The 26,941-nt window shown below is 43.2% G+C and overlaps 1 protein-coding gene and 1 long non-coding RNA gene across 3 annotated transcripts; one reads left to right on the plus strand and one right to left on the minus strand.

Moving 5' to 3' along the window:
* Positions 1 to 4,242: 4,242 nt before the first annotated feature.
* On the minus strand, positions 4,243 to 8,057 carry LOC122769220. Its single transcript, XR_006360415.1, has 2 exons — positions 7,574 to 8,057; positions 4,243 to 7,268 (listed from the first exon to the last, which is right to left on the minus strand). It is a non-coding gene; the product is annotated as an uncharacterized LOC122769220 (long non-coding RNA).
* Positions 8,058 to 14,419: 6,362 nt separating this feature from the next.
* nr2f1a (nuclear receptor subfamily 2, group F, member 1a) lies at positions 14,420 to 23,522 on the plus strand. Of its 2 annotated transcripts, none has more exons than XM_044025588.1 (3): positions 14,420 to 16,342; positions 17,840 to 18,367; positions 22,265 to 23,522. In XM_044025588.1, exons 1-3 carry the CDS (start codon positions 15,910 to 15,912, stop codon positions 22,537 to 22,539), a joined length of 1,236 nt encoding a protein of 411 aa, XP_043881523.1. In that variant the 5' UTR covers positions 14,420 to 15,909; the 3' UTR covers positions 22,540 to 23,522. The 2 variants fall into 2 exon arrangements, with proteins under 2 accessions (XP_043881523.1, XP_043881524.1); XM_044025589.1 differs by having other exon boundaries at positions 14,421 to 16,342; positions 17,843 to 18,367.
* The last annotated feature ends 3,419 nt before the right edge of the window (positions 23,523 to 26,941 follow it).

Here is a 26,941-nt window from a genome sequence, read left to right on the forward strand (position 1 = left end):
ACTGGGGTAATGCAAACACTAACCCCCCCCTCAAAGCTTCCTATTGACATATGCATGTAGGCTATACACACACTCGCACACATATACATGTATATTGACTTTGATATACCTTGTTATAATAAAAAACTGTTCAGTTATGCGCAGAAAATCAACAGTTGTTGTACACTTTTAAATGGTGGATTATGAATGAAAACGCAAACAAGCTCCCATGGAAGGTTTTAGAAATGAATAGTACTGCTTATTGTGCTGCTGATGTGTATATACACACACACACATGCTCCCTCAGTCAGGTCTGATAGTTTTGCTTGACGGTACAGATGAAGGACACAGCATATAAATAATGTTAGAGGCAGAATAACAACATCATAAATAACAAAGAATCAGCAAGTTATGCACTGTAGCTGTACATAACTATATGTCCTATCAAAATTATGACAACCTTATGTTTCATCTTTTACTGCTTATGTGCAAAGTACAAACAACCAAAGGACGAACACCAGACACAATTTAAAATGGCACTTCCTCCCGTCTCCTCCTTTTATTCCACATAAGTCTCTTCATCAAAGGAACTGTAGCTCGCACTGAAGCGCCCACAATTAAGATAAGCCCGACCACAGCTGGACAATTACCTGCCAACTAACCTTTTCTCGAGGCACTTAAGAGTGCGAGGACCCCTGAGGATAGATGTGCCCCGAGTAGAACAAGCACTTCAACAGTCCAGACACAGAACAGGAGGGGAGAATGTAATATATGAGAGTGGAGGGGTGTAGACACAGAGAGAGAGAGGGAGAGAGGGAGAGGGAGAGAATGATAGAAATGGAGAAAAAGACAGTATCATGGTGAGATTACCTAATCCTCTGTCTGAGAGGAGTATTTGAAGGACCCGGTGGTGTCAGACATGAGGGGGCTTTGTGGAGGTTTACCCAGGAGAGGCCAGCTTAGCAGGGGGATCTAGTGGAGCACCAGGTGACCATTTGCTCTGTCCCCAAGCACAAACCTCAGTCTGTGGCTTTGTAAACACGGTTAAATTGATTGCAGGGAGCTGATGAGATTTCCCTGCCGCCTGGGTCATTATCACATTGCGTATCAGCTCTAATTCACTCATACTGATCCTTCTATGGCTTGTCACTCTGTTTTATGTTGCCGGTTTTAATGTAAGTGACAGTGTTTTCTTTCAAAAACTTCCTTCACATATGTGCCGTGTTGTGTCTGAACGAGGCGGGAGGAGGATGTGTTGCTGCTTCAAATGTGTCATTCATTTTAAAAAGTGAACAACACTGGGTTGTTTTTTTGTTGTTTTGGCTTTTTACTGCCTGGTGCAGCATTTGTGGCAACAGTCAGGGTGCTGCACGGTCTGCCCTGCTGCACAACGGGGTGAGTTTCAGCACTGTATGATATCTGATCCCAAAAACCCTGCAGGGCAGCCACAGCAAATCAACAATGGATTAATGGATCTGGTTCTGCTCATAAATCTCATGTGGGATTGGAAAGCATTGGAGGACAGTCAGCCTGTAGTGGTGTGCTTAATGTTACAGGCAGTTTGGGTTTCCCATCGTTCAAAGCAGTGACAGGGTAGTAAAGATGTGGCAGCATCTTATGTCTGTGTTAATGTCAGGACTCCTGGGTTGTAAGTCTATGGTGTTGAGAGTTGTACTGATTCTTATTTGCTTGCTAGGTATCGATTTGAATGTGTTCGCAAATTATATTCTGTATTAGAAAATCTGTGTGTTTCCATCCACTGCTGCAAAGTGATGTATGTGTGATGAGTGATGGAATGTTGTGGTTTGCACACCTTCCTCCTCTCGCCTGATGTTTCCGCCGTTCGCGTCTTGAATCCAACAATGCGCGGAAGTGGGAGGGAGGTTTTCAGTCATGTGATTTTGACACTTGATCTTTTTCACCTGCCATATTTCTCCGATCCTCTTCTGTATCCACTCAGGTGTTTTTTTTATGTGTAAATGTACAGAAAAACAGGTCCGACTGTATAACTGGCACAGATTTCTTTGTAAATAAGCCTCTTACTTGACAGTGGGATAAATTCACGCACCTTAACAAAGACGCAAAGATGTGTTGTGCAGTCATTCCCCTAATTCACTGGTGTCAGTACAACACTTCAACCACAGCCGAGTGTAGTAAGGCCTCGCCATAGATCACAGTTGTTAACAGTTAGCTATTCCTGCAGGTGTGTAGGGAATGGCAGTAACTGCTTCCATTACTGGAGAGAATGGCCTAACTCCCACAGCCCCCTCCAGACAACGCTGTCATTACCCATCCATTGTTGGGCCTGAGAGGGAGCTGTAAGTACAGCAGACTTATGGCTTTGTTAGAGTGACTGGATGGTCTCCTCTGGCTCAGTACTGGATGAGGGGAGACAGCGGTGTGGGGATAGCCAGATAGAGTGATAAAGATGGAGGGTGAGGACGAATCGAACACCTCCAATATCCCACACCACCACCACCACCACCTGATGTGCTCGTGACTAGAGTGCAGGCTGGCGGGGTGGGGAGGGTTTTTTTGGTGCTATTTTTACAAGAAACGGGTTGATTTGTCTTAGGCCATTACCGTCTATTACATCTGCGAGTCTTGGGGAAAAGGTGGGAAGCGGCAGACGCTGGCATTCTGCCTAAAGAGAAATCAATGAAACAAATTAATCCTTCGCAGGCAGCGGTGACACAGTAATCCATCATTCAGGGGGTGCTTTTACACACAGAATCAGGAAGCGAGGCGAGGAGGTGGAGGGTTTGGGGGGGTGGTGGGGTGGTAGACTGGGTTGGTGGGTGATGCTGGCTGAGGAAGGGGGTGGGGGAGCCAGCCACCAAGGCCCTGGGGGACAGGGGGAAGACATCCATGCTACAGTAACACTAGGGTAACGGTGGGTGGTGGCAGGGAATCAAGTGGTTCTGAGTCCTTGCATTACATCGTGGAGGTGCCTGTGGACAAACAGAGCAGGAGGAGGAGGAGAGGGAGGTGAATACGATCAGCTGATCTGCACCATGGACATTGACATGATTACACACATATTCCAAGACATTTTTTTCCCTGTAGGCTTTCACTTGGTTTAACCCACATACTGTGTATAAAACATGGATGTAGTCTTCCCATTGCACGACAAACTCCCTTTATGAAGCCTTGAGGTTGGAGATTTGACCATCAGATGTCACCTGCAACCAGGCACCTATTGGACGACCACTCCCATGTGCCGTGATTAATCGTCTGTTTCCGCTAAATGAAAACATAACTTACAAATTTGATGCTCTATTGAAGAAGGCCTTAAACTGTCTGGCCTCAAGAAAAGGTTGGACATTATACATAAAGTGAGAATTGGGCTAATTTTACCATAGACTTCTATTCAAACTGTGTTCTTTTGGTAATCAGTGGAGTTTTTCCCAGGTGGCTAAGGGCTAATTCCATCCCACTTTCTAGGCTTCATCTTTTTTTACTGGAAGGTTAGATCCATTTCCATATCCAGACTAATGGAGCTGATGAGTGGCAAAACTGGTCATTCATTTGTGAACATAACTGCAAAAGGGTTTATCATAACATTCCCAGCTGTAACAATACACTGCATTTTCAAATAGTCTTTCATTTAGCAAGAAGCCAAGGAAGTAAGGCCAGCAGGGGGAGACTCACTTTGAGTGGATTTATAGAATCATTAAACATTTTCCTGAGCAGTTCCAAATCATCTTCAATAGAATATGTATGTAATATATACATATATGTTTATTATGTTCACATTTAGAGGAAAATGGATGATAATGAGTGGACACCAGTGTGATTGACAGCTGCTGTCGTCCATTCACGTCTGAATTTGCAGTTTCCTGAGTTCCTTATGCAGCTTATTTACAGTCTGTGGCTGTAACTCCCATTGTTAATCATCATCACAGACCACAGTCCAGGTGTCCCCACCCTCAGACATGAAGGAAGCTCAGGGCTGAAAAAAAAGACAAAACTGCACTCAATCACATCCTTTCCCTTCTTGCTATTCAAAGCAGAGCGTTTGTACACGCAACGCCCAGATTGACCACGGCGACGCGCCACTGCACAGACACTTAGAGCTGCAGATCTGTCCATGTCACTGAGTCACGTGATCAGCAGTCCTGTCCAGGCCCGGGATCCATGTGAAGCAGTCGTATCCTCCAGCGAATCGCACAACAACCGACATCAAATGATATCACAGTTCAACTGGGAGTGAAGAGGGGTGGGGGGGGGAGAGAAAAAAAAAACTCCACACATACACACATATCGAGACTGACATGTTTTTATTAAGATCTCTGCTGAGTTGCATTGCCTTTTAGTCATATTACATCATTATGAAAGCAAGTTCAAGAGCACCATCCACTCGCCGTTACAGTATCAGCCGGCTTTGTTGGTCTCCAGGCTCCGTCGTGGCACCATGGCTGCGGTGCTGACATTCATTGGTAGTGACTCTGTGTGTGTGTGTGTGTGTGTGTGTTTACAGCAGTGACTTGTAGCTAAAGCTCTGATGGAGGGTGGTGATGCTTGCGAAGCCGAGGTCAGTGCGTGAGAAAAAAAGTTAATGCAGAAACACAACAACCAGAACCATTGTAATAGCTGGTGCCACTTACCTTAACCAGTTTCTTGAAGAGGAATAACAAGAGCTCCCTTTTTCCCCCCCTAGAGACACAGGTGGTAGGTATTCTGTGGAATGGCATGTTAGAAAATCTGAGAAAATAGTGAGTGGATGGGAAAAAGGTGTGGGGGGGGAGAGGAGGTGGAGGGAGAGGTTGCGATTGGCTTGGGTGGGGCAGGGTAAAAGGAGCAGAGATGAGGCGAGCGAGGGAGGAAGGGAGGGAGGGAGGGAGGTTAGGGGAAGAAGTGAAAGGATGGAAAAATGTGGGGATATGGCAGAAGAGTGGATGGTGTGAGGGAGGCCGAGTGAGAAATGTTGCCGGAAATGCTAGAGCCAGCAGCATGTGTAAAAAACCACACTGCAACATTTCTCATCTTTGACATCACTGACAAGCGTTCCACACACACACACACACACACAACTACAAGCCTGTAATCCCAACACAACCTCTCCTCTAAGATGTACTCTGTTGTTTTCTGTCCTGTAAATAAGCCACATGCAGGTCAGGGTTGTTGTTTTCTTTTGTTTTTTTTGTTGTTTTTTTTGCTTTTAACCAGTATTGTAAAAGCTAAGGCCCGCAATGAACACGTACAATAAAAACAAAAACAAAAAAATGAAAAGAAATGAGAACTTCCTCTGGCAACTTGTGGACCAGACAGAGTGAGAGGAGTGAAGGGGTGAGGAATGACGGATATGAAGGGAGGGGAGGAGGACAGAAGATTGTTGTGGAATGTTTGCTGTTCTGGCCAGAACTCGACCATCTCATTTGTCAGGGCTTGACCCCAACTCTGGGGTCAGAGGTCAAAAGGAACATCTGAGGGAAACTGACTGGGCTATCGCACACACACACAAACACAGAGACGAGTAAACAGACGAGACGTGCGAGTGTCTCCCCTTTGCTCTCCTTCAGCACTATCTCACACACATGATTCACGCTCATGCCCGGTACATCTGTATAGATCATCGTGAATATCCATCCCAGTCATATTTGTTTTATTAATGCTGAGTGTTATATTGACCTCCAGCTGTGAAAGAATAAGCTGCCAGTTTCCCGAAAAGCGCTCTGTGATCATTTTCAAAGAAAGACAGAAAAAAAAAAAAGGGATCCAAAACGAATTTGAGTTCCAGGAAGCCTGGATTTGTCTCTGCGTTGAGTTAGTTTATTACCTAGTTAACTGTTGGTGTTAGAAAGTAGCTTGTTGTTTATATACTACTTGGTCATTTCATGTGTCTTCATATGCAAGTTAAGAGAAAGTCTTAAACTTTTAGGTCAGTGAAAAACATTATCTATGTTTTAGCAAGTTAAAAGTGACAATTGGAGCTTCAGTCCGACACGCACCGCCGGCGGAACGGTGAACTAAATGTGCACATAACATAAGAGCAACAATAACCGAGTACAAAGCGACATCTGTGATGATTTAGAACACAATTTTGACTTCAACACCCTGCCTCAGAGCATGCTGGGAAGCCCGGCTCTGAAACTTGGAACAAACTAGTTTGTATTATTAAATAAAACAAGCATGTAGGAGAAGGAAAAACAGTGAAAACTGCAATAGAATCAAGTCAAATAACAAAACGAATGGTATAAATTGGGTTAAATGCACTATTAAATTTAAGTGAGGACATTCTTTGAACTTCTTGTGAACATGATAAACAACAGTCAGTTGATCTACTGCAATAATACTGAGCAACAACTAAGCACTGGCATTCTGATCATTTCCAGCTTCTTTATCTGCATAACTTTTGTTGTTGATGATATTATTCTGTTTTTTTTTTGTTTTCCATGAACCGTAATCATGTAACACTATTTGTACATTGCGTCTTTCACCAAGGCTTAAGCAAACAGGGGCCAGTGGCCACCAGGGGGCCCCCCCATAGAGCAATTCATTGCGGTATTTATTTTTCATTTTTTTTAACACATTATTTTTTTGTTTGTTTATGGTGACATTCACAAACATTACCCAAGCCAAGACAAAAACACAATAAGCAAGATAATGTTATACCATGTTCTATTCATCGTTATTGTTTCATTTTGTTGACCAACGCCCTATTCACCTCTGCCATTTTGAATACTTGTGGAAACCTTCACTACGTGAAAAACCAACACAAGACCATTGTTTTGAGATTCCTATGAAAGACAATATACGGTTAATCCTAATTTATTTCGATTTTATGGCTGTAGAATTGCGTGAGTTTCTGCTCCCTTTTTCCAAGATAACTTTCACTTTCGATTTCTGGCAGCTATTCAACCGTTTAGGAGTCACAGTACTGAGAAGTGTTTGACAAGCTGGTGAATCCTGTGAATATCATTTACGTGGATAAAGGGCCCCAAAATCTAATTTTGCTTAGGGCCCCACGAAGGCTTGGGTCAGCTCTGGATTTTCACCTGAAAACAGGGCCTGTCAAGCAAAACTATCAGACCTGTCTGAGGGGGCGTTTGTGTGTGTATAGCAGCAATGGTTCAAATGTAACTGACATTTGTACATATCAATAAGTTAAACACTACAGTTTTAAGTGCTTTGATTGTCAGGCAACGTGATCTTAACACTCGGCGCCAAACATCACTCTCCATAATTTACATCTTATCCCAGTCTCGGTCCTTGCGTCGCACCAACGACACGTCCCACTGTCTCTCTGACCGTCTCGCCTCCACGTCCATGTCCATGTCACTCTGTGCCTGCAAGGATACAAAACACACACACACACAAACCTGATTACACAGAGAAAGCAAAGTTAGCGTTACATCATGCACTGAATCACTTTCACAAACTCTGCTGCTTCTCGTTTCAAATTACAGCGAAGGAGAAAGTAGGCGGGGGGGGGGCGACGACGACAATGTGGGTGGCCCACTTTAGTGACCGACATAATCACTGGACACCTGTGAGTCACATGACGTTGAGACTGTGGCTGCACCTTACACACACACACACACATACACAAAATGGCGGATTGAGTTCCAGAAGAAGAGATTCATGCTCTTACTTTCTGTGTTGTTGTCTTTTCCTCTCTCCTCTTCACCTCCTGTCAGGAGACACGTGGTTCATTTTATTTTATTTTTTCATATTCAGCTCTGAATAAAGGAGACACACAAAGTAGCACAGCAGCCTCGGGGCTGATGCTGACGCTCGCTCGCAGCTTTGAGTCGCGCCTTGAATCTTGCACCTTCGTCATTCTTTGGCCGGACACATTAATAAACAGGTGCTATGAATAATTTATCTTTAAAAGTTTCACATTGATAAGGTCACAATCTGCCAACGTCTGGACACTAAACACAGGCCCACGTTCACTTCCTGTCAACAGGGATTTACTTTGTGTGTGTGTGTGTGAGTGTGTGAGTGGTCTGCTGCTAAATGTTCAAAATGCATGTTTTTAATGAGACACATTAGTTGAAAATTACACAATTATACTTTTTAGAGAGTTGGGCATGTATTTATACAGCAATGTGTATATTTTTGAATGGAATCAAAGCACTTAAGTACAATAAATAAATGTATTTTTATTATTAATCACAGTAAACAGTTTTCTCTCTTCTCTATATTTATGAACTGCTCATTTCTGATCATGGCCTTACTGTGAGTTGTTTTTGCAGCGGACTAAATGACAAAGGAGAAGAATTATAACATATATATTATATTACGACGGTAAACAATGCAGTGTTAATGTCAACGTGATGCCCTTTAGTTTGGCTGAAAAGCAGAAGTTTAACAGCCAAGTTGGACCAAAAAGGGGTTAGTAGTGTCAGGATTCATGTCAGGACTCTCAGGATTTAGGACTTGGATTTGTATAAATAGCCCCACCTCTCTTGTTTTACTCCAACATTGTCCTTTACTGTTCTTATTAAATTCTCACACAGAGGATCAGTGAAAAACTACATTCACATTTGGCCAAAAAAAGAAAGCTAAGAAAGTAGACTAATGTGTTTATACGTGTCCACATAATCGATTCAATCCTTGTTCAGCTTTGCTCTGTGTTTAATATCGTTATATACGTGTGTTATTAATATAAATGCATGCATGAAAAAGCTCTTTTGTTCCCTCACTCATGACAGGAGGAGAGAGTAAGAACAAGTTGGAGCCTTTAGTGCTGTGTCATCTCTTCTCCTCCCTCCTCTTGTGGGAGCTCACACAGGGAATCACACCTCCACTGTGTTGACCCCCCTTTGCTTATATTCGCAATACTCCTTTAAAAAGAAAAGAAAAAGAAAAATAGTTTTGCACTCTTCTGTGTCGGAGGCTAATCTGTCTCTCTCTCGTCTTTTGTCGCGCAGCTATATTTTCTACTGTGTGTTGTCGGATAATGTGCGGATGGGATGAAAGTATAATCTGCGTGCAGAATTCCTAAAGCTCCCTTATCCTTGTTGAATTTCTCAAGAATTCCACCTTTGCCCTTTGGTTTCCCTGAAATAAATTACTTTAAGGGTGAGATGCCTTCACACCCACACCCGCACCCGCCCATGTGGGTCCCGTTTTCTGTGAGTTGTGCCTCCCCTTTTTTTTGAAGCACATATTAAGTCCGTCTTATTTTTAATTCGTGTTATTCCTTAAGGCTCGCGCTGCGTATTTGCGCGCACTTAGGGGATAATGGTGATAATAATAACAATAATAATTTCCCTTTAACTTGGTGCCACAGTATTAAGAGGCTGTCGTGTTGATCATGATGATTACAGCTGATGCTTCGCCGTGGACGCAGTCACATGACGAGGGTTTTTTCTTTTTCTTTTTTTTTTAAAATAAGCACCAGCAGCCATTGGCAGTCAAACATGTTCCCCTGTCATTTCATTTTCTGTTCTGCTTAGTTTACTCTGTGTTTCAGTGTAGCTGCTGACTGATACACGCCAGGCTCCCGTTCACACTGTAAGAAGTGCACACGCGCACACACACACACTGGCACACGCGCACACACGCAGCTGAATAACCCAGCTCCTGCTACACTTTGCTGTGCTGCAAAATTACAGTGTTTGCACTAGTGGAACCACGAGGGTTTGGCTGCTAATGGATTTATAATCTCCGTCTCTGGGACCATCCAGAGTAATTAGCACGTGGACTCCAAAGAAAATGATGGTTAGTGAGCAATAAAGCCAGAGCCCATAGAATAAACTGACAGTCCCTCCAACTTAACACTAACCTCAAGCCTAATTGGCAAAGTCATTGCAGTTATTGTCGTCAATTACAGTGTGGGATGGAAAAGGGGGAAAAAAAGGCTCCCATTCATCTCGCATTGGATGTGAAGGACCTCAAGCCATATTAAAAATAATGAGGAAACAACCCCAACAATAATATCTATAGTTATATGAAAGAAGATCATGTTTATGCAGTTTTACAATTCATTTTAGTCCAAAAATATAACATTTAAACAGGATATTAATGTGTTTATTTTACACTGATTGCTGTTTGTATATGCGTGGCCTTTATTTTGAAATGTAAATGAAACTTAACAGGGTTTAATAATTAATTTCTGGTGAACTCCTGTTGCCTGTTAAATGCCTCATATATGCCTTAAATGGCTGCAGCCCATAATACACACAAGGCTTTAACGTTATTTCCACCATTTCTCATGAATGGCCATTCTATTAACAGCGATTAGATTATGTCCATTCAAAGTTGCTGATCCATAGGAAAAAAAAAAAAAGAAAAAGAAAGAAAAAAACGCCAGAGGATAAAAGGCGATTTCAAGTGACCTTCTCGTCCCTTTCACACCAATCTGAGCCCCCCGGAATAATTTGGGGATCAGATCTGGACAAAAAAGAAGCGACCCCCACCTCCCCCACCACACACACACACATACACACACTAACCTCAACCCCCCCTCCCTCCTCCCTCTTCAACACACAACCACTCAAAGCAACAAAACCTTCAATTCAAACATCAGAATTAGTCGGGGTTTTAAAGGGACTGTCAAAAATATGAGTATGAGTGTTTGTTTTATTTAAGTCACTTTAGAGTCTCATTAAAGTGACTTCACTTTAGAAACTATAAACTAACTAATAAGTACTTTTGTATCCAAAAGTTGTGAAGGTTTTATTTTCAACTTTTTGTGGAGTAAAATAAAAAAAAATCCCCTGCAGGATGAACACACAAGACATAATAATGTTGTAAGAAACACAAAGGACTAAACGTGCGTGTGTCGGTGGCAAAATAACGCCTACAACTAACTATATATATGTGTGTGTTCTTTGTTGTTTTACTTTCTGTTACTTCTATGCTCGGATTAATTACTGAAAAAGAATATTTTATATAATACAAATAATCAAGTCCTGGCATATTCCTGTTTATTATTTCATACATCAAAACTAACTTTATTATACGAGTAAAAAAAGATGTGAATCCAACTGGTGTGAAGTTCTTTATGTCTTATTGCGACACATTGCTCGATGACAACATGAATCTGTGTGTGCGCGCGTGTTGGTGTGTGTGTGTGTGTGTGTGTGTGTGTGTGTTGTTCAAACAAACAAACTAACAGCCCGGACCAACGTGGCAGATGCGTAAAGTTACGTGTCACACTCTTAGTGTAGTGTCTGTCGGATTGTTTTTAATTTTTTTGCTGACAGACACTAAAGTGGTGATGTGACCCTCAGCTCTGTGACCCTACACACACACACACACACACACACACACAGCAGAGAGGGCCCTTCAGGCTGCGTGCAGTGTCTCACTGAGTGTCCACTGTGGTTACACCTCTGACGTGATCACTCACCATCAATAATCGAACACAACCTCGACTTGCTCATAATGTTTTTCCTTCCCCGCGTCCGTTTTTTTTTGCATCATTTGAAAAAGTGCTCCCCACAAACGGCTCCTCGTGCTCATGTGTTGTTTTATTGGGGGCCTTGCACTCGTGACCTCGGTGTTTTTCTAACTGATAGTTCTGCTTATTTGGTTTCAGCTGCACTACAGCTGAATGTGTGAGGGAGAGCTCACTGTGACACACTTTAAAACTAATACGCTCAGTACACTTCTAGGCTAAAACTATTATCTGCGTTCTTATTTATTTATTATAATATTATCCTCATTAATAATTTACCTGTGAAGTCATTTGAGTAAAAGAGGGGGGTCAATTTAAAGATGATTCAATAATCAATCTGTGTGTGTTTATGTTTTTAATTTAGCATTAAAGTCCTATTTATTCAGAAATATTCTAATTAAATTGCAGTGTGTGTGACACACGACTGCTGTGTGAAGCGTAAATGCCTCCATTGCTGACATATGTGGTAGTAATAATAATAAGAGTGTTATATTCCATGTGTTCTCGCTCTATAAGCAATTTTCTGCTTAAATGAGAACAGAAAGAGATAAAATAGGAGAAAATGTAATATTATAAATGTTTTAATGAATACATTATTATTAATAATTAGCATTCATTTAATGGGATTCATGTCAGTGTTATTTTGTTATACAAATTTTCATATGAGTTGTTGTGGTTCATTTTGTTATTTTATTATATACTTTTTACTTTTACATTTTGGGGAGGTCATTAATGTCAATAATGCTGTGATGAATCACATAGCTATATGTATGAGTATGTGTGTGTATATGTACATATATATTTTATATATATGTACACACACACACACACACACACATCATAATGTTTTACATAAATACAAATAGTTTTTTTTTATTATTTGTCCATGTCTTTATTGGTTTGTTTAACAGTTGACATGGAAAACATCATCACAGCACAAACTGCAGCCTTTTTCAATCCAGTGACACAATCTCAGTGACAAACAGGCTGTTATCGATCGTTCTTTTCTTTTTTTTACTACGTGTTCAAACCACAAATCTGCCTCGTGCAGGTGAATGAACGCGCGGTTGATCTCATTCAAGTCCAGCCTGTGTAGTTCTAACTCTGGATCTCAGTGTGTGTGGTGCGCGCGCCGCTGACGAAAGGCACGAGTCTAATCCGTGATTATGAGGAGAAAAGATGCGGTTTATCAAAAATAATAATACAAAAAAAAAAATAAGTTGTAACAAGTCTGAAGTTAATGAGGAGGCGCGCGCGGAGGAGCGTGGCTCTGCGCTGAGGAGAGGAGAGGAGCGCGGCGCGTGAATGTGCAGCGTGGGGGGAAATGAGAAATAAAAAATGTGTACTTGCCTCATCTGCGGCGGGGTTTTTATCCCAGACACAAAGCTGCTCCTCCACCGTGAACAAGCAGCACCAGCACCGCTGCTGCCGCCGCCGCCGCCGCCGCTGCTGCTGCTGCGTCTCCTTCTTTTAATGTCCTGCTGTCCACTTTCTCCTTTTCTCCCTCCGCTTCCCCAGCTTTCTATTAGAGCCTCCCTGCTCCCATTCGCTGCCCCTCTCACTCTCACTCTCCTCTCCTCTCTTCTCCTGCGGAGCCCCCTTTTTCCCCAATCTGTGGAGTTAAATCTTAATGATACACTTACAGAGAGAGGGAGAGAGAGGAGGAAAGGAGAAAAAAAAGAAATCTTTGTCCGATTTAATCTTATTGGTTTCACCTTTTCAAAAGAGCCGGAGACATGGCCGGGGACTTTGAGTGGAGTGTCCGAGACAGGGACGGGAGAGAGAGCTCTCATGTTGAATACTTAAAAAACAACCCATCCCTCCTTTACGCGTCTCCAAAGGGGGGAACTTGCATGTTTGCGCTCCTTAATATCTCCGTGTTTAAAGATGTGCATTCATCCTCTTTGAATACTTTCTGTTTAGCAGTCACTTCATGTGTTAGTCCTTTACAAAACTGTGCAAATATAAAGCATTTGGAGGAACAATAACGTCATTTTTTGACTCCGTGTCCCCATTCTAGTCAAGTTTAATTAAAATGGTGGTGTAGTTTTGACTCTGTTCTCATTTTCCTTGTCCTATTATTGTTCATTTATTGTTCTCTTTAAGTTACTTTTACAGCAAATAAGTATGCAATATACATTTCCCAGGAAAACATTAGACAAGGGGGAGGAAACACAGTTCACGCAACACAATGTCTCGTTTTTAATATTTGCGAAATCAACTTTTAAGTGTGTAAAAACTGCATGTTTGGTGGCTTGTGCCTGCACTAATGCGAGGCTGTAATTGTACATTGTACGCTAGATGGCAGCGCGATCCAGACATTTTTGAGTTGGAGAGGTGGTGAGCCTGCACAAGCCCCTCACACAAAAAGAGCCGGAATCCCCATGCAAATTCCCCGCAACTTCACATGATTTTGAATTACTGTCATTATTAAGACATAATGTGACACCAGCTCAGTGATTGTGCAGACTGCAGGACCTTGGTAATTATTGAATATTGCTTATTGCTCCGTCTATTTATAGAGGTTTCCGGCCGCTGGCACGACACGCCGTTTGTACAACACGCTCGCTTCATGCATCAGTCTTCCCATTGACATTTTTCCTCCCTTTTATAAGCTCCTTTAAACTAAATTGTAAGTTTTAATCAGCGAGACTGTGCCGATTACAGACAAGGGTTTACCGCAATGCGCATGCCAAAGACGGAACAACGTGTGGAAATGTAAATCCGCTCCAGAGCGAATAATGACACACGTTCGTGCTATAATAAAGGTAGTGGACGCAGGCAAACCATTTTGAAAGTTTGAGGAATATCTGTGCCAGAGTGGCTGTTTCACCGCTGCGCACAGTTTTTTGGTTTATTTGTCGTGCGTAAAAACCTTTGCCCCCCCAACACCCTCCCCTCTTTGCCTTTACCCCGCTTTTTCGGCTATTCTATCCAGGGTTTCTTCCTCTTTTTGGTGACAATAGACGGCCCATACTAATCAGGTTTCAAAGTAAATAGCAGCGCGGGGCGAGCTCAATGTAAATTGTGCCTGTCAGAGCCCCCACAGCCCCTCCAGTCGTGGATGGCAACACTACAAGAAATGTCCGTTCCCTGCTTTACGCGCTCACAGTGGCTTCAGCTCTGAGTCTGCATGGAAATCTCGGATTTACCCTCAAAAAACCAGGAGACTGAATCCATCCAGCGGCTGTGAGACGCTTCCATCACCCATCGCCGCAACTGTTTCTGCATCAGCTGCTTATTTTTGAATGGATCTCCTCGCCTCTATCTCTGGCTTATTTCAAGATAGCGATTCCTAAAAAAAAATAACAAGAAGAAGAAGAAAGAGAAAGAAAAGGTCGTGGGGAAATCTACAAAGCATTCGGACAGCGACTGGACACCGAGTGGGAATCTGCACATTTAATGACTTTTCAGGAAACAATTATATTTTTTGAGACGCGAACACGAGACTCTGTGGCTTATCGGCATGGACATTTTTTGCAGTGAATGAACGGAGGGGCACTAACCAATAGAGAGGCAGAGAGGGCTTGGCTATAACCTTAGCCTCCCATTTTCTCTCTCTCTCTCGCTCGCTCTCTCGCTCGCTCTCCCTCTATCACCCCCCTCTCCTCCTCTCCTCCTCCTCTATGCGGGGCTCTGGCCAGTCAGTCGCCTTTGATTATCAGTCTCCAGCAGCCCCTCTCTTGGCTCCTTGACATGAGCACCATATAAGGCGCAGCGATCTCCATAGAAACGTGTCAGTTTCAATAGTAGTGTCAAAGTTCACTATATACAGACATTCGCGCAGATCCCCCGTTTCGGAAACATTGCTCTGCTGGTCCTCCCGTTTAAGCGCATTCATTTTTTGGGTCTCTCCTTCTTCTTGCATATTCTATTAGTTGTTGGTGTTTTTTCCTCCTCTTCTTCTATTTTTTTAATCTTTTTCCTCCTCGTATCTTCATTCCTCCTGCTGGAGAGAGGTGAAACTATACATGGGCACTTCGTTCGGCGACGCGGTTTTCTCTCGCTGCTGCTGGGCGAGATGATGAGGCTTGTTTAAGAATATAGATGTAAAGAAAAAAAAATCCAGCTCTCCAGTTTTTTCCTGCCCTCCTGCGCGAGAGAGACGAAGACGGGAGCGTGAAGGAGCCAGGGGAAGAGAAGAGAAAGGAATTTATCTCCGCAGCACTTTGGATCGCGTGTCTTTCCAGCAAAAGGTTTTTTTTTTACTCGTTCCTGCGTCCATGTGAATCGCTCCTGCCTTTTTTCTCCCTTTGTGGCTATTTTATATCAAGCTGCAATTTGTTACGTCTGGACTCGGGTTTTCCTTCAAGATTAGGGATTCCTGAATGGCTGTCTGCAATTTACCTTGGAACTGGCCTCCCGATACTTGCATATCCTGATCGGGTGCCGATTCAATCTGCCCTCCTGTATTCTGAATGTATTGATCGCGTTCTTCTAACCCCCCCTGTATGAGATTGCGTGCTCCGATTTGACTTTGCACTGCCCGCTCTTTTGAGATCTATTTTCTATTCTCCTCTGCGCTTCATAAAACACCGGCGACCATTTCGCTTTATAGCACTTTCCGGGGCCGAGATATGGCAATGGTAGTTAGCGTGTGGCGAGATCCGCAGGAAGACGTGGCCGGTGGACCTCCGAGCGGCCCCAACCCAGCAGCGCAGCCGGCGAGGGAGCAGCAGCAGGCGGCGTCGGCGGCGCCGCACACTCCGCAGACCCCCAGTCAGCCGGGACCCCCGTCCACACCGGGGACCGCCGGGGACAAGGGAAGTCAGAATTCTGGACAGAGTCAGCAGCATATTGAATGTGTGGTTTGCGGAGACAAATCGAGCGGCAAACACTATGGCCAGTTCACCTGCGAGGGATGCAAAAGTTTCTTCAAGAGGAGTGTACGGAGGAACTTAACATACTCATGTCGTGCCAATAGGAACTGTCCCATTGACCAGCACCACCGGAATCAGTGCCAATACTGCCGGCTGAAGAAGTGTTTAAAAGTGGGAATGCGCCGGGAAGGTGAATATATATATACAACTCTACGTATACATATGAAAGCGCACACATGATTACGCATCCAAACAGGGCTGCCATGTTGCATTAAGGTCACACAGGCTATATGGCTGGGCTTACTGCAGTCTCCATCCATGTTTTTTTTTTGTTTTTTTTCCCCCCTTCTTCTGAGGGGATGTTTGCATGAATGCTCATATGTGAGAGGGTGAAAGGCCAGCGCTGCGAAAGCAGAGCAGTTGTGCTTGTAAACGGCTGGTCTCGTGAACAAAGCGGCTCGTCGAGCTGACCCTCTGATTTTGTTTTTCCTCTAGTCTAAACGACACCATTATCCGGCAGAGGCATTAGGCACAAAAACAGGCCGATTTTTACGCATTAGATTTTAGAGGAGAAGAGGATAGTGTTGTTAAAGTGTGTGTGTGTGTCTGTGTGTGTGTGAGTGTGTGTACACACGACACACAAAGCTATTAGTCTCTTTTTTGAAGGAGCTCATTAATTTATATACACCGTATAGTATACTGGGTTTGTACACACATATACTGAGTGTGTGGATGTAAAATGAACACACTACAAACCCCACGTCTCTCTCCTGCTCCCTTTGCTGACTAGACAGCTCACACACACACTGAACAACGCCGCTGAAGTTGTTCATGGCTAATTGTTTTGCCTGCTGTAATACAGGGCCGTGTAACTTTCCCCCCTCTAATGTTAGGTGTTTTATTCCAATTTATGCAAACATCCCCTCATTTAAAATCTACAATCTGCACCCTGCACAACCTAAAGCCCATGCATGAATAATACACACTGGCTGCATATTAATATTTAATTTTAATATTAAAACAATAGCTGGGTCCCTGTGAGTCGCAGCTGACCCTTTTTCGCGTGGGCAAAATGTACAAATGTGGCTGCAATTAACAGTAATTATCAGTCATGTTTGTGACATGTGTGTGCACAATAAATAATTATTCAAATAAACAGAAACAAACCAAAAAAAAAACCCCGCACAAAGCTAAAGTAATATAAATATGGCGGCACATGCATTGTCAAAATACGCCTCGAAATGTTGATTATGGTAATACTAATTAGGCAATTTTACTTTGGATATTTGGAGATGTGAGTGTTTTACGTGTGATTGTATTTCCATGTTGCACTCAGCCATGTGTTGTGTAGCCTGTTTACCTCAATGCAAATGCAGTCAGTAGCCTGGTAATGTTCAGGGACACAGCAGCACATTTGTTTTCATGAGATATTTACGGGTAATGTGTAATCTGTAATATTGTCACGCAAAACGGCAAATAAAGCATCAGTCGGTGTGTTTAGGAAAAGCGTTTACTGAATCCTGCCGTTTTCTCAGTGTAGAGGAGAAGAGAAGAGACACACACACACACACACACACACACACACACACTGTAGCTATAGCTTTCTGGACGCCTTGTACTATAACTCATGAACAATGTTTATCAGTCCTGGATGCACATTTCCTCTTTTTCTCTATCTTTTTGTCAGCGGTTCAGCGAGGACGAATGCCGCCAACTCAGCCCAACCCAGGCCAGTACGCGCTGACGAACGGGGACCCTCTGAACGGCCACTGCTATCTGTCCGGATACATCTCGTTATTGCTGCGGGCCGAGCCTTACCCGACGTCCCGGTACGGGAGCCAGTGCATGCAGCCCAACAATATCATGGGCATCGAGAACATCTGCGAGCTGGCGGCTCGTTTGCTCTTCAGCGCCGTGGAGTGGGCGAGGAACATCCCTTTCTTTCCCGACCTGCAGATCACCGACCAGGTGTCCCTTCTCAGGCTGACGTGGAGCGAGTTGTTTGTGCTTAACGCGGCCCAGTGCTCCATGCCTCTGCATGTGGCCCCTCTGCTCGCCGCGGCGGGCCTCCACGCCTCCCCGATGTCCGCGGACCGCGTCGTGGCTTTCATGGATCACATCCGGATCTTCCAGGAGCAAGTGGAGAAGCTTAAGACGCTGCACGTAGACTCGGCAGAGTACAGCTGCCTCAAGGCCATCGTGCTATTTACATCAGGTGGGTGTCCAAACATGTCACACAGGAACATGGGGCCTAGGTTTTTTTTACACCCGTGTTAGTGGGAGCGAGGCTCGCGGGGGGGGGACGCATGACACCGTGGCATCAAGGATATGGCTTGTCAGCTAAAGCCCGGTCACAAATCTGACTTTACGAGATGTGTGTGTTGCCGGTGGAAGAGCTGTTTTGTCAACAGCTTGCTCCATATCCACTTACACGCATTCCCATGTCAGTTGTAGCCGCAGCATAAGACGTGTAAACAAATCCAGATTGAGTGAGCGCGTCAGGTTTTTTAGATTCTACATTCAAATAAAAAACAGAAATAGGTAACAAGTGACAATCACATATATACACACATATATATATATATATATATATATAAATATGTTCTAAATGTTGACATTAAATTATTTTTTTTTCAAGAATTATATTTTGAGTACGCCCGAGTCCAGGCTGACGCTGTGATTTCGCGTCCATAAATTTTGGAACAGGTGTCAAATAATTGAGCGTAAAGATGAAATAGTCCATCAGTGGGTGATATATGACAGCTGATGCGTTTACGAGTGTTGTTGCGTGCTTTTATCCTTGTTTTGCGTGCACAAACACATGTCTTGGAGGGGCAGGAAATAATCCTTAGCAGACTTGAGATCAAAACGCTGATGGGAGTTGATTCATATGTCAGTGCGGCGCTTCTGTAGGAGACTGCAGAGTCTAACATGATGTGTGGAGATGAATCTTTCATGACCTATTAATTTCCTTTAGTTGTATTTTTCTTTTTCTCCGAAGGAGAGTTTCTCCTGAGAAGTCATCAGCAGTCATTTTCAAAACTAGCCTACACTGTTGATAGCTTAATTGATGGCTGACTGGGGCAAGGTCCTAAAGGTCCTCACTTACCCCCGGTGCGTAATTTAGATGCTGTTTTGGAGCTGGTTGTGTACACATGGTGCCATTAGGCCTGTTATGTCAGGGGAGTGTGGTGATGATGGAAGGGAAAGGAGTCCAAATCCATTTACGCACAGGCCCCAAAACTATCTGTGAACTTATCTCAAAGTTTGCAGCCCATTGTCTCAAATTGGGCTCATTACAAAATTCTCTAAAATGGCCACATATAATCTATAATTGGACACTTTTATGATAAAATATTAAGTTTTAGTGGGGTTTTCAAATTCGAATTTATATTGAAATAATCCCCAACCTCAAAAAATCCTAGAAAGCGTCTTAACTCAGTTTTATGTGAGGAGTTGTCACACTTGTCATTTATTATATTTCAGTAATTACTGTTCATTATTTACTTATCCACACCTGCATATGTACATCAACTTAACACTTTTTATATTATATTATATTATATTATATTCAAATGTTACACAGTGATTATATGTGATAATGAGACACAAGATTAAAATGATTTCTAAACTTAATTTCTCACCAAACAGATTTTTCTCCGGCTTCTAAAAAACACCATCAACATTAGTTTCTCCCCCCTTTTTTCTGGCGAATACGACATCACCACATTACTGCAGGTTTTCCTACCCAGTTGAAGGACTTTCTGATTTTATATTTTTAGTTTTCAGGACAACCATAATAACCACTTTCACTCTTGAGGTTTGGCACCGATTGGCTCATTTGAAACGCCAAAATGTTGGATGCACACTTGGAAATAAACGTGCGTTTTTAACACAAATAAAGACGTCTCTTGCCTCTAATGCCGCATTAAAGTAATGTGACAGCCTGTTAGATTCACTTTACTTGTTATTAGCCTGCTCATCCTATAATGTTTCCTCGTGCACTGACATATTTGACCATATTTTCCTTTTGCACAGTAACTCAACCGAGATTACCCGCGAAACTCCATACGCGCATTAAGGTTAACTCCATGTTTCCTGACACATCCTTGAGTTTTCAAACGCTACAACGTGGTGTTGGGCTATTACAAAATCACGTGGCACTTTGCCAAACAACGGCGTGGATTGTTTGCTTTTAATAACGCGGGGCTTGTCAGTATTTTCATGCATAAATAATGACGGCCATGCAGGCTAAACCATCTCACCACAGTGCAGGATCACTGTCTTCCAAACATTTACTCCTTCTCTCCCCACATGTGCACGGTTGCAGAGTGTGTGTTTGCAGCGAACTCAACCACAGAAATAGTCGTTTTTGCAAATCTGGAAGCTATCTGTTCTCGTGTCCCAGTCTGTTGAGGGGTTGCTGGGTTGCAGGGTTGCAGGCCTTGTGGAGAAATACCCTGACACATATGCACTCAACTGCATAGCCTCTGTAGTCTTAAATCTCTGCGTTACAAAAACAAGAAATCCCCCAAACTGAATTCACCCCCAAACACTATTGCATTGATTGCTGTATTTTAAAAAAGAAAAAGAAAAGGGACACTCAGCGTTAATCCAGAGGGGGATTTGCATATACGTGGGGCACTGACCGGCCGCGCAGAGGTCACACTAAATCACCCCGAGATTGCAAGCGTTGCCCCCGGGGTTCATAAGGTTATTGTGTCTGGCCATAGTGAGTTATAGCAGCGAGGAATCGCGAATAGGCTTAAAAGCATGTGTCCGTTGTTTTAATGTAGTATAGTGCTTGGAAAACTAAGGCTGCCTGTCTTGTTTAGTCTGTATAGAGACACACAGGTCAATACAGAATCTCTTAAGGACAAACAGCAGCAGCAGCAGCAGCAGCAGCAGCAGCAGCACAGGCTCCATGTGGGACCATACACGCCAGAGGTTATGCTGCCTGCCTTTACAGCACTTTATTAGCACTAGAACACGCATGCTTGAGTTATGTGGAAAACAGGCTGAAGCACAGTAATGCAGCAACAAAACCGCTTTTTTTATGCTTTTGTCTATAGTGAAGCGTGGCTGCATACGGCTGCACATATAACCCACTGGTGAGCGACCAAAAACACGCGGACACGCAGGGGCTCATTCTCTGACATTTAATGTCGCCTGTTCCGCGTGACTATTGACTTCACCTCCGCTAATAAATGTGATTGCTTCCAGCGGCCTGTCCTATAGGCTCCATCAGTGCAAAAAAAAAACAAAAAAAAAAAACAGGCCAAGTCTGGTCTATGGAGAGAAGAGCAGCGAAATGACTTAACAGCTTACTGCAAGAATAATTAGGTCACATTACATCCAGTGCAATTTCAGATTCATCAGTGCCGTTTATGTTTCCTTATACTTGAACAATCCCCAGAGTCCAGACATGCAGAGCAGCGGCCTGTGGGCCTGCAGTGTCCCTTTTGTCGCCTTCTCTTTGCCCCCTCACTCCTTCCTCTATTCCGTCGCTGTCTTCGTTACATTTAGCTCCACATTCTTGTTGACTGTTGTAAGAGCAGTCATACAAACACAGATATCTTGCTCGCTGTTTATTCTGCATGACAGTCCCCACTGGCTCAGGCAGGAGTGTGACGTAGCATGTTTGGGCAGCGTGTTTGTTCATTCCACTTTGTCAATAACACGTGAAGGCTGATGCTGAATGATAACCACAGAGTTCTCTGCAGGATATACATACATTTGGAATGTCTGGTGTCTAAAGTGTGCACTTTAGTGTGGGCTGGACAAAAAAAAAAAGTCACCACGTGATTGTTTTGTATTTCATGTTAATCCATCACACGTGACGTATAAATTATTTATAATAACATTATATAACAAACACTACTATTTATGCCATGTGTGTACATATGTAACCCAGGAGGGTGATTTATGTTTTTATAAAAACAACAAAAAGGTCATAATGTGGAAGTCTGCATGCTTAAATCCTGAAGTCTTCATATCAGATTCATGTACTTTTCCACAGCATGCACTTCCTTGGGGGCTTATAGAGACACGATGATTCCTAACCACAGTGTTTTCTGCTGTGTGTCTGTGCGTGTTTGTGTGTGTGTCTCAGACGCTTGCGGCCTGTCAGACGCTGCTCACATCGAGAGCCTACAGGAGAAATCCCAGTGCGCCCTGGAGGAGTACGTGAGGAGCCAGTACCCGAACCAGCCCAGCCGCTTTGGGAAGCTCCTGCTGCGGCTGCCCTCTCTGCGCACCGTCTCCTCGTCGGTAATCGAGCAGCTGTTCTTCGTCCGCTTGGTAGGTAAAACTCCTATTGAAACCCTCATCAGGGATATGCTATTATCCGGGAGCAGCTTCAACTGGCCTTACATGTCCATCCAATGATCCTTATATGAAAGTGGAAAAAAAAGAGAGAGAGGGAAAAAAGGACCAAAATTCAGCAGCCCTCGCCCCATCCTCCTCCAAGAAGACTATATATAGGACCTTTTCTGAGAAACTTGGAAGACATTACTTTTTTCTGTCTTCTGGGACTGTGATGGAATACATTATGTACAGAAAAATATCGGATCTGGACTTTACACCTGTGTAAATCCACCCTCATCTTCAAGAACAATACTCTTCATTTTGTAAAATACTAGTCTTTATTTTCCTTTTTTTGTAAAAAATACAAATAAAATGAAAAACATCATATGCGCAGTAAGAAAAAAAAAAAAGAATCAAGACTTAGCGGGAAAATAATGTTTCCAAGCAATTATAAGAATTTGTCCTGTGTCTATGTACCTCTCTGTTTTGTATTTTTTCTGGTTCTAAACCAGGGTTTCTGTGATTCTATACTAATAATTTTTTGATATAACCTTTTGCTTCTTATAATGAGTGCGATATATGTTGTCGAAGCTATGTTCTCCAAGAATTAAAATTGAAGTGAGAATTTAAAAACAGAAAAATAAAGGAAATTTAGACGAATAAGAAAACAGTCTAATCGCTATGACAATATCACCGCTGATGGTTGAACTTTTTCCCCCTAATTGAAAACAATGGACCTGCAACAGCAGCAAACTGACCTCCAGGACATTTTTAACTGGACGTCTGGGGCGCCTTTTCCCCGGACCCCTGAATGCGCGTGGAAGTCGATCATCAGTCAAAGAGGAGAGACATGAAAATCAAAAGCACTTTTAATATATCATTTCAAATACAATTTTTTTGTTTGTTTCGTCTTGAATTTTTTTTTTTTTTCAATTGTTTCTTGAATTTTATTGGTTGTTGCCTTCAATTTGCTTACTCCATGATACAGCTTTTTTTGCAGAAGGGTCGGTTGATGAAGTTGTGTGATGGTGACTGTACTATTAAAAAAAGAAATAGGCAACCGATGTCTCATTCTCAAGCATTTTCCTGGAAGCACTTGTCATAAAATACTCGGGCTGATTTTTTTTTTAACACACACATTTGAGGGTTGAATCTGAGAGCACTGAGGCAGCAATTCTGCACTGACGCACATATAATTCTGTTTACCTCTGTTACACGCAGCAGTGGGGAGAAGAAGGAAAAAAAAACTTGGTGGTACACGACATTAGTGTGATAATTACACAATACCTGAAGACACAACTGCATAACTGCGAGCACAAAGCAGGTGAGGGAGGCTGTGTGGAAGAAGCTACATCACTGAGCCAGTCTGCCACTGCCAGCCTGTGAGCGCATTAATGTTTCATATTTTTCCCAGACAGCAAAGGGGAAGCCTTTTGCGCGCCACACACACTGCGATCCACCTCTGTATCCTACCACCTCCTGCATGTGGCTTAATCAAGGTGATTCTCTGCACAAAACAAACAATATCTCTCCCTCTCTCCCTCCTCCTCTTCTCCTCCCTCCCCTCTTTCTCCTCTCCAAAAAAAAAAACACTGCCTTGATAGTGCATACATGGCTCAGTATTGATGTGGGCGTCGTTTGGCAAAAGGGTTAGGCACCGCTGCAAAGCTGCTGTGATATGCGTGATCAATCTGGAAAATGTATTTTACAGCATGTAAGCCAGTCGATAGGAACACACCGAGTGTGATGCATTGTGTGGGAATGGAGAGGGGGAAGGAGTGAGGGGGGGTGTATAAGGAGGCAGTGCAGACACAACTGAGGGAGGGGGGTAACACGTGTGTGTGTGTGTGTGTTTGTGTATGAGAGGGAGAAAGAGATGTGGCCTTGGTTTGCCTGATACATTTAGAGTGTAACGAGCACATCGATAAGTCCTCAATGTGTCAGATGGGTTACGTGGAGTTTCTGTCCTTGCGATGCTCTCTCTGTGTCTGTCGCTCTGCGTGTGTGTGCGTGTGCGCGTTTTTGTCTCCAAAATGACGCGGGAAGCCCAGTTATGGAGCCACATCTATGTCGTTTTTTTTACGTACACTCTCACCTACATAGTGACAAAGTGGAAGGCGTTACATATATGGTATATATATGACTATGAAAGAGGGGAGATGTGGTGTTTTCTTTGGTGTGACAGTGGTTGAATTTGCCTTGTTAGTCCCCATCCTCATCCTCCTCCTCATCCTCCTCATCCTCAGACGTGTTGCTTGTGTGAGCTGCCATATTGCCCACATCTTCATCTGCTGACTGGCAGCAGCAGTGATGATGGACAGGAGGAGGAGGACAGGAGAGGAGAGGAGAGGAGAGGAACTGCATGTAAGGGCCTGGGTTTCATAACGCCATATTTGTTATCTGACTTATAAGACTGTGTGGGGGAGGGGGAAATCCCTGCTACATTGGTATTACATTGGCTGTGTTGCTCAAAAAGGCTGCTACAGTATTAAAGTATTCATTAGTTGGAATGATGCTGTATAGGTTGTCCTCGGATGCTCTCGGTGTCTCAGGAGAACAGGTTTTTACTCTCATGATTAATGTCTGTCCAGACATATTGTGCCTGTTAGATCCCCTCCACCTCCCCTCGACCAAGTCTGTAGCTCTGGGTCAGTTGTCAGGGCTGTTGCTCACCGCACAGACATGAAAGTGACATTTCTTCAGGTTGGATCGTTGTTTATTGTGGAGATAATCCTCCCACATGTAGCCGCAGGTCAGGTGAAGAAGAAATGCACCTTTAAAAAAACAAAACAAAAAAAACAACAACGAGGGGGCTCTCCCCACCCTTTTCCCGCCTCATACTGGAGGCAAAACGATGTTGAAACAAACTTCAATAAAAAAAAAAAAAAAAATAAATGGACACATGTAACCATCACAGTAGACAATTAGTGGAGCTCGGGGATTATTTGGCGCGTTTCTTTTCCTTTGGAATAATCCAAATGGTCTGTTTCCTGGACAGCATGTGGGAATAAATGTTTGGTGTTTTTTTCTGTTCGTAAGAGAATGGTTATGGCGTCACCATGGCCATCACGGAATAGGTCATTTTAGTTTTGTGTAGACTAAACTGTTTGCTGGGTTATTAAACGCAGCGTTCAGCTGCTTGTTTTCCACATAATGTATTCTAAATCCCTCCAGAGTGACTATCTTTTATCCTCTCGCTGAGAGGAGCATTCTGTTGTACAATTGTTACACTACGGGCTATATAAAGCAACAGTTCAAAAAAACAGATGAAATTTGTGGCATGTGTTTCTAATTAACGTCTCTGTGCAGGCGATACGAGCGAAAACGCACGCGGACTTAAAGGGAAAAAAAGTGGTATTTTTGTCTCAGGCTGTGGACGATTTGTAAATAAATCTAATTATTATGAAGCTCAAACGATTATGCAAGTCTATAAATGTTGAAATGAGACGTTTCACATTTTTCTATTATTATTTATGAGGACAATTTATTTAATGATTTGTATTAATAATCTGCATGAAGTGCAGTGGATGTGGGAGTGAATGCAGCGTCAGGTTGTGCTGAGGCTGCGGTGGGTAAGGGAGATGGATATGTGGCACACTATAGGCCCCATTTGTGTCTGTAATTTCGGAAACTCCGGTTACCAAAGTGTTACTACGAAATGAGTTAAATAACCATTTACCTTTGTCTGGTTTCATTCATCAAACCACAAGTGGAGGACTCCAAACACGGGGGGCTATTTGTTTGCTTTACACGAGCAGCTGGGTGCGATTTCACGTTTGAGATATCTGTCTGAAAGCGAAACATTTATTATCCTAACTTGTCAGCGAACCTATTTCTCCAACAACAACAAAAAAAGAAGACTCAGTGCGAGGCAAGCCAACGGTTTTTACGCAGCAGTGGAAAACGTCCCATCGGCGTCACACGTCACTTCATTTCACTTTAGACTTTTATAGTCTGCGTTTCCTCGCTCTGCACATTTGACAAATACTGTTGTTTGAGACAATAACAATTTCTAAATAGCGGCTGCTGCGTGTGTGTGTGTGTGTGAATGAATGGATGGATGAATGAATGAATGAATGGGGGGCCCTCTGAAGTATGACACGGCTTATTTCTCATATTGTCCTGCACGCACATAAAAAATGATGCACACACACCTAATGACACACGAGCTTTACGCAAAATGGCAGAGAGGGGAAGGATACATGGAGGAGGACACATGTCCAAAAATTAAATGGATTCCCCCCGTGAGATGTTTGCCTTATATCTCAGCAAACAGCCCGGGCTTTCTCGCTGTATTGACACAGTGTACACACAGTCAATGAAGAGAGGCCATATCTTATAATTACAGTGCTGTTGTGAGATCTGTCCGCGGACCTCCGAGGCAACCTTTAAGCCGTGGATCAAATCCAGCTCTGCGGGGTATGAAATATCCCTGGTTGTAAATGTAACATAAGGGAGGGGGGGGGCTCCTCCCTGTGTCAAG

The sequence above is a fragment of the Solea senegalensis genome, linkage group LG5, assembly GCF_019176455.1.
Source record: "Solea senegalensis isolate Sse05_10M linkage group LG5, IFAPA_SoseM_1, whole genome shotgun sequence".
NCBI classification, from domain to species: Eukaryota; Metazoa; Chordata; class Actinopteri; order Pleuronectiformes; family Soleidae; genus Solea; species Solea senegalensis.